General features: G+C 34.4%; 1 protein-coding gene across 1 annotated transcript; it reads left to right on the plus strand.

Moving 5' to 3' along the window:
* The first annotated feature begins 6,688 nt into the window (after nt 1–6,688).
* On the plus strand, nt 6,689–8,867 carry LOC113767862. The gene is made up of 4 exons (XM_027312066.1): nt 6,689–6,825; nt 7,013–7,283; nt 7,422–7,488; nt 7,947–8,867. The coding sequence occupies exons 2-4, from the start codon at nt 7,054–7,056 to the stop codon at nt 8,235–8,237; spliced, it is 588 nt and encodes a 195-aa protein (XP_027167867.1). The 5' UTR covers nt 6,689–6,825; nt 7,013–7,053; the 3' UTR covers nt 8,238–8,867.
* The last annotated feature ends 59 nt before the right edge of the window (nt 8,868–8,926 follow it).

The following is an 8,926-nucleotide window of genomic DNA, read 5'->3' on the forward strand; positions in this document are numbered from 1 at the left end:
AGCCAGATTTATTTCGTCTTCCAATTTTTCAAATCTTACTTCAGAATATTTTTTTTTCTTTTTCTCGTAAAAGATAAACTAGAGGACACAGGGAAATTGTGGAGGGGATTTCGAACCCTTCTTCTCCTCCATTGAAATGGTTGCATATTGATAATACCTGTTTTGGTCGCAAGAGCAGGCGGAGGAGGAATTCATCAGACAACAGAATTCTGGCCCAGGATTTTGGCAACAGGCTCCGCAGAGTAGCTCCTCATTTCAGCCTGCCAGCTATGGGCTTCATAGAAGAGCCCCGTATTTCCCTACATGCGGGAAACATCGATAATATAACACAACCAAATTTAATATTACCATCTGCAAACATATAAATATCCTTTCAAATTTAATTTGTGCTTTTTCATAGAGGTTCTGAAATAATCATGAACTCATGAGTTGGGTTCGGGTAGATATAAGAAAAAGAAACGGTTGAAGATGGAAGAATAGGCTCTAAAATGAAAGTTCCTTAACCTTTTTATTTTAAGCACCATATCATTTCATGTGTGCTACAAGCTCAAATGCGTTTAGCGTTAATAAAGCGTCATTTTGGTCCAAGATTCTGGTCCAAGACATTAACTAAAGAATTATGAACATTCTTGTTTGACTCTCGAACTCTCCCTTTGCACTTTCCTCTCTTAAGATTTAGATCCTGTTTAATAATTCAATTCGACACTTAAATTTAATGGATTCCAATCTTAACATGTTCATACGTATTTGATAATCAAAATTTGAACATTTAAATTAATTAAGTGGCACTGAATTTTCTAGACAAAATTCTGTCCCAAAATTAAGTGATAAGCTATTCGTTTATCACTGAATGTGATATACACTCAAATCTATTAGATTTTATAATTAACAATTTACTATCTTAATGGATTCAGATTTCAGATTTTAGACTTCAGTTTTATCAAACGCATCCATAGATTTTTCTTTGAAATTAAAAGAAAATCCTATAGATTTATTATCATCTCACTGGAAATTTATTTTATATGCCTTTTTTTAAGCAATGCCATAGAGTTTGAGAACTTAATTTGGACTATCAATATTGAAATAACCATTGGCCGTGCAGTAGGTGATGCAAAATTAAGTTCCTATCTCATCATATAATCCATTGTCTCGCTATTGATGAAATTCTTAAAATTTAGAGTACACCATTGATGCTTGTCGTAAGGGTCGTATATCTCCTTCAAATTGTGACTCACTTTAGGTCAATACATATACATATATATATATAGGTCAATGGATAATGATTGTTGATTACTAATCTCTTAATAAAATCAATGGTTTTAGAATGAAAATGACAATAATCTAAGACTTCAAAGTTCTTCTCGGTATGTTATAGTCTAACCAATTTTCATCTCTGTTGTAACATTCTCCTTTTCTTTCTTTCTTTCCTATGTTTTAATATCAATCGACAACGTTTACATTACTTCTATTCTAATCGAGAAATTAAGGGAGTGCCACTAACCACTCTTTAGAAAAAGTAGAGCAAGGGTTTGGTCATGTTTTGCAAGACAAGAAGCTTGCAATAACCATTGGGCTTAGCCCATTTGAAGTCACACACGATCTTCCTTCCCTTGTACAGTCGGCTGTCAGGAACAAGAATATTATGTAAAGAAATGCAGAGACACTCTTCAGAGATGAATTAAATTGAGAACAGAATTCAGGAGATATTCAGAAAGCAAGAAGAAGAAAGAGATAGAAGAATTAGGTTACTAGTTTGGTTACTGATTTGTAACTAATCCTTTTACTTAACATAACTACATCATAACTACATCATTGGGCTTAGCCCATTTGAAGTCACACACGATCTTCCTTCCCTTGTACAGTCGGCTGTCAGGAACAAGAATATTATGTAAAGAAATGCAGAGACACTCTTCAGAGATGAATTAAATTGAGAACAGAATTCAGGAGATATTCAGAAAGCAAGAAGAAGAATGAAGAAGAAAGAGATAGAAGAATTAGGTTACTAGTTTGGTTACTGAATTTGTAACTAATCCTTTTACTTAACATAACTACATCATTTAACCAATGCTGCTGCCAAAAGACTAAAAGGACAACACTTCATTGTCACCAATCATTTAACATATAAATTGTAGCACATCCTGACATCCGCCCACTTGAATGCTGAGAATGGACTTGCACAGCTTGAATTGCCCCCACGTGAATGGGCTGGTGGTTGGCGCCTCTTCCTCGGGACCGTTAGGTCCTGGGGTCGAACCTCCGCAGCAACATCAGTTCGCCGTGCATTTAACGTGCTAGGTCTGGTTGGGGCACTGGACCGGGCCGGAGTGGGGATTAGTCGGGCCGCCTTTATGGACTTGACCCGGACACCCCACTCCGTCGACAAAAAAAAAAAAAAAAAAAAAAAAAAAAAGGATGGCTTTTTCTTCTTCAATTTAAGAACCATACTTTCATCCCTTATCCTTACCATTTAAGTATATTCACATTATATTTTCTTGCCTTTTCCATATAATACAGGATTACAGTTTTCAAAAGATAAATTTGTATGCTTCGTATATTTCTCAATCACCTTTCTATTTCACATATATCAAATCATTACAGTACATTTTTTTTTAATAAAAAAATCCAAGAAAAACAACAATTCAAATGGGACATACTTTGTGTTCTTTCCTCCAAAACTCACTCGTGCATAAAAGTGAGGTACCATATTGTCTTAAAATGGGATAACAATCCAAATAGGACATACTTGGCGCTCTTCCTCCAAAGACTAAACTCATTTATGCAGAAAAGCGAGGTGCCATATCGTCTGAAGAGACCAACGGTGGATGGAAAGTGTTAATGGAAGCCACGATCGAGAAAAGCAAGAAACTCAGAATCATGATTCACATATGGGACCTGGATTATTATTTATATATTTCTTTACGTTTTCTTGAGCAGTCAGAGATCAGGAGGAGTGCCACTACTGCTTCTGCTTCTTGCTCTTTTATATTTGGTGATAGCGTCAGCAAAAGTAAAGGGGGAGCGGCCTATCCCTCATCTTGTTCCGCTCCACAAAGTGCGAAAATGACAATACCCTGCATGAATTGGATTTGCCAGTTGCACCCAAGATTCGAACTCATTCATTACCATTTGTCCTTCATGGTTAAATACATATATAAGCAAGCAAGCATTCCCCAGTGTTCCAGTAGCTAATTCTATATACACATAAAATCTTTGACCATAAATGTAAAAAGATCTGATAAGTTTCGTGATGGATAATATAGTCCCAATCTTATTGGTGTATCTGTTTACTGTATAATTGTGAGATGAACGAAATGGTTAATTAATCCTGGTATACCACAACCCTTTTTTCTTTTAAAGCAATGGTAGCACCACCTGATATGAGTACTGTCCAAACTGCATTTTAGCGTACAAGCTAAAGCTTCTTTGAGGCTTGTCAACTTTGATCACAAGTCTTAGTTTTGTTGATTTAGTCAACTAAAAATGGTCTGTGATTAACTCAAGAAGGACCAAATTCCCAACTTGGTACCTGTTCTTGTTGACTCAACAAGAATTTTTTTACTAGCACTCAACCCATTCAATCCAGAAGTCATTTTGTTGATGGATGCACACATTAAATTGCTTATTAAACTTTGTACCTTATCGTTTTGGGGACCGGAGGTGACGACTAAATCTGATTGATGAATGGAAAGCTTTGAAAGTAGCAGTTTGGTATGGGGCAGTTTCTGTTTTCATCACTCGTGATCCTTTAATTTAGGATTATTATTACTTTACCCCTTAAACTATATCAATACTATCAGTATACCCCCTAACATTATCTTTTAGTCACTTCACCCCCTTAAGTAATTCAACTCAACATGTTAAGAAATTTTATACAAAAATACCATTTTATTCTATAGTATTACTACATTATTATTACCACTTTATCCCTTTAAATTATAGTGATACAATCACTTTAATTTCTAACATTATTTTCTAGTCATTTTATCTCATTGTTAATCTAATTAGTATGGTAAAATTTTTTTAAATATATTTACTCTTTTTTATATATACTTAAAAATAAAAAAGTTGGAATAGTTATTCTTCCTTTTTTTTTCACTTTAAGAGATCCAAAAACATAAAAATAAATGGATTTTCTCAAATTTCTTTTTTTTACACTTATTAATAGTAGGAAAAGAAAAAGAGATAGGAAAGAAGGAGCCAAAAAATTAGATTTTGCAAAGAAAGAAAAGTCTAACATTATCGTATTAATTTAAGATTGTCGGGATTAGAATTGAAATTTGGTGGTAACAGAAAAGTGAAATAATTTTAAAATAATAAAAGTATTTAATTCTTTCTTATTTGTATTTTTTTTAAAAAAAAAAATTTGAGCTCTCCCTCTCTCTCTATCTCTATCTCTCTCCCCTCCCCCTCCCCCTCCCCATTTTCCTATTTTTTTCAATATTAATAAGATTGCCAAGAAGAAAGATATTAATATTTTAACTTTTTTTCTTGATACTAAAAAGGAGAAGAGCTACTCTAAATTTTTTATTATACAAAGGGGATGGTACTTTCTTCTAAAGTTTTTTAATTTGCTAAATTAATTTAATGGTGGGATAAGTAGTTTAAAAAATTACTCTAAAGAGTAAATTGATAGTGAGACTATAGTTTATGGGAATAAAGTGATAATAATTTTAAGAACTAAACATATCTTTGCACTTTAATTAACAAACTCTGTTAAGTTTAACCTCTAGTCTTGGGGGTAAAGTGACTAAAAGGTAACATTAAGGAAGAAATTAACAGTGACACCAAACGTTAAGGGATAAAGTAATAATAACATTTAATTTATCATCCACCTTATCACCATGCAACTGCACTTCTCTGAGACTGTCTTTTCTTTTTCTCTAACCCATATTTGAATGCGCATGGGCAAAGAAACAAGGCCCAGAATTTAAAGAGCATTTGAATGTGATATATATACATGTAGAGAGATCGATAACTGAAAAAAAAAAATTGCGGGCAAAATCAAAATGCCCTGCCGAGGAATCAATGCCAAAGCAAACAAAGAGAAAAAGGCAAAGATAACTACTAATGTTTAGGGAGTAAAATATTTTTAGGTCCCCAGCTGCAAATCTGATTTGTCTTTTCTCACTTTGGAGCGGGATCACATGCACTACACGACTACGTAACAACACTTTGGCCTACATTCTACTGTTGAGTGCTGGCCTTGCTGCTGTATGCTACAAAACCAAATGGGCTCTCTTCGTTCTTCGTTCACTTTATTTAATATACTTTTGGCTTTCTTTAATTGATCCTGTTCGGTACACCTTATTTATTACTTCTCAATTTAATTATCAAAGGATCCTGACGCTTGATTTGTTTATAGGTTCAATGGGAGTTTTTCCAGATCATATGGGTGATTTACATTTTGCTCAATCAGAGATGAAATGAGTAAATCTTGATTTTTAATTACTTGGGGTTTCGTGCTGATCTTGAGTTCCAATCTTGATCGAGTCAACTTCATCTGCAATAGGCAAACCTTAATGTGGAAAGTAAAAAGTGACGCAAAACGGGTGTTGGTTCTGTGTTTCATGGCCTCCAGGTATGGAATCTTATCTGGACGATAGAAACTTGACACCAGCGTGTGGAGTTTTACTTTATCTAATGATGAGAAAAGAACAAGCCATCTTTATGTTTAAGGAAGGCGACCAATCCCTTAATTTGATAAGAAAGATTTGGCGATTCCCCATTTTTCATTACGGAACCTCTAGTAATCTCATGCCTTGAATAGTAGATTATTATAGATGATTTGTTAAAAAAAAATGATACAATAACGTTTTTGTAATGTGGTATATGTAAAATATAATATTTTTTTAATGTGATATATATAAGATCGAAAGATAATTAAAAAAATATATTTATTTTAGAACTGTAATCAAATTAGGGGAAAAAATCCTGCCCTATATGATAATACTAATATAACCAATTGAACTACTCCATCATATTTACCCGATGAAATACAATTTAACTTGCAAGTGAATGAACAACTTTAATACAAATCACTTTGAACTTAACCTTTTAAAAATAATGCTTAATGAACACTATGGTTTAAAAAAAAACCCCAATAAAATATTTAAAAATTCCATAACAATAAAATATTCCATTTAGTCCACTTTATATTCTCAGATTCTTAGTTATGTCAAAATAACAAAAGAATTTTTCACAGAGATAAGTAGCAAAATCTAATGGTAAGGCAACAAAAAAAATTAGGAGAAGGATAACTGCACTTATGCTGCACTACTTCAAGCCAAACCAAACTCAACACAAGATAAAATTTTCGTACCAATTAGACTCAACTCAAATCGTTAATTTTCTCACTCAATTTCTTAAGCAATGATTTCGTTTGAATAAAGTTATTTTGTTAAAAATTTATTTTTTTTTACCACCTTCTATTACCCGTCACAAAAATGTTAAAGTAAATACCAATACAAAAAAAAAAATTTCTAGATAATCATCACTCCAAATTATAAAAAACAAAAAGGGAGCAAAAGAAGAGGGAAAATTGGCTGACTCAGAAAACGTGCACGTGCATCACAGAACGAATCACAAAAATGTTTGCCGTACCAATCCATCCACATTTGTCCTCATCAGTCATCACACCCTGGAGCCTGTGCTCCGTCCCGTCCCGTCTATGAATAGCCAGCCCACCCATTTTCTTATCCCTCCCTCTTCTTCGTTCGTCCCACCAAAAATCTCTCCCCGTCTCCCTAGTCTCTCTCTCTCAGCCTAGCCTTCCTTTGCCCATCTCGCTCTCTCTCTCCTCTTCCCACCACACGACCCACCACCAAGGTCCGCCTCTCTCTCCCTTTCTCTCTTTTAAAGCCGGTTATTTTCCCACTTTTATTTTATACTAAAAATAGTATTTAATTGTTATTATTTTCTCCCAATTTCTGTATCATTTCTGGAATTCATTTCTTTTTTATCTGGGCATGACTAATTTTTGTGGGATTCGTGAACATGTTTTTGTTTTGCATAGGCTTGGATCTGTGAAGGAGAAAATAGACTGAAAGTAGAAAGATGAATAGGTGTGCATATCCAAGCCAGCAGCAGAAGGCAGCCTTGGTGGGATTGGGATTGGGTTTGGGAATGAGTAATTATGTTGGAGTTGGAGGAGACTCTTTCTTCAACTCTTCTTCTTCGTCGTCTATGGCTGCTGCCTGTTCAAACGGCGTCGTATGTCCTAAGCCTCGTCGACTTGTTAATAATGACCCCATAAATGTCAGACCCTCCAGAATTGTTCATACCAAGTACTATGTTCTTTGCCTTTCTCATTTCTTTTTTCTTCATTTTTTGTTGGCTGTAAAGTTTTTTGTTGATATTGGTTTGGTTTCTTCTAATATCTTAATTTTTTTTTCACTATTTTGTTTTTTTGGTTCATGTTACAGTAATCAACAGATGGAGAGCTGCGAGTCAAGGGCAGGATCAGAGCTTCTGGACATAATTCTTGCAAAGGTAGAATTCTGTTCTTATTTTCTACGTAAGGACTAGTTCTCCGTGTTATGATTTTTAAATTCTCTTTAAAAGGATTTTGATGGGATTTTTCTGATTTGTTTCTTTTTTACGTTTTAGGGAAAAAAAAAATAAGAGAGTGTTTCTTTTATCATCTATTTTTTTTCCCCATCAAGTACAGCACTTATGTAAAGTTTTTCCCTGAAAATTATTTTGAGCCCTTTTAAAATAATTTCTTTAGGGAATCCTAAGCGGGCCGTATATAGTCTGCATCATTGGTTTGGCTGTTTCAATTTTAATTAAGTATCAAAATTAGCTGCTCTGATAGTATAGTATTAGTATTGTTGTTTAGATTCCTCAAACTCAAAGCATTTGTTAAATGAATAAATGTTTTGACCTTGATATGTGTGGGCTGGGCATCTTGATCAAGATTTTGAATTTGATTTTTTTTTTTTTCAAAGGGTAATTATGGAGCTGGAGCTGAGAAGCCCAATTTTCAGGTGGCTTCATCTCCTCCATTTTTCAATGGATCACCACCGGTTAGAGCCTCAAATCCTTTAATCCAAGATGAACAATTTGGGACTGGGAAGATGAGTCCACTATCATCTCCTCCAATGGGATCGTCAGCTTCGCCGCCGTCGCGAAAAAACAGCGGAGGAGGATCATCTGGCCGCGTGAAATGTGGGAATCAGCCAGCTCCGGTGAGAATTGAGGGCTTCAACTGTCGCGGCATTTCTGCTGTGATGGCCTAAAAAAAAAGAGAAAAATTGAAAGCCCTGTTTTTGCCTCGAAACATAACATTATGATTATAACAACAGGTGTAGAGAAGATTTTTAGCCCATATGTCAAAGGTTAAAAAAAAAAAGGGAGAGAGTGAGAGTGAGGGAGAGGGGATTGATGAGGAAGAAATTATTGTTTTGTTTAGTTTTGTAAATAGAGGAGGTTAAGAAAAAAAAAAGGAGAGTGAATGTGAATATGTAATGAGGAAGTTGATCCGAGGAAACAACAATAAAAAAGCAAAGAGAAGATATGGCAATTTCATGCTTCTCTTTGCTTATGATGATTTTTAGGTTTTGTGCTTTTAGGCCATGAATTTGGCTCTTTGGAGTAAGAAAGCACTAGAGAAACTTTTGTAATTGATGAAAAAGTTTGCCTTCTTTCTTGTCCTTCATTGTAATTGTGATTCGAAGGCGAGGAGATGATGGTCTTTTTATCAAGTTCCTGGGAATTTTAACCTTCAATTTTCTTTTTTTTTTTTTTTTTTTTGGGTGGGCATGTTACAATTGTTAATTAATCTGTACAAATCATGCGTGGTATGGTATCACGTGGTTCTACTGCAATGCTCAGCTTAATAAAAATATTATTATTATTGTTGATAGTAATGTCAGTGGGGTCGGCTAGTATTTGCTTGTTCAACTTTTGCTCTTGACAAAAAAAAAAA

The sequence above is a fragment of the Coffea eugenioides genome, chromosome 4 (assembly GCF_003713205.1).
Source record: "Coffea eugenioides isolate CCC68of chromosome 4, Ceug_1.0, whole genome shotgun sequence".
NCBI classification, from domain to species: Eukaryota; Viridiplantae; Streptophyta; class Magnoliopsida; order Gentianales; family Rubiaceae; genus Coffea; species Coffea eugenioides.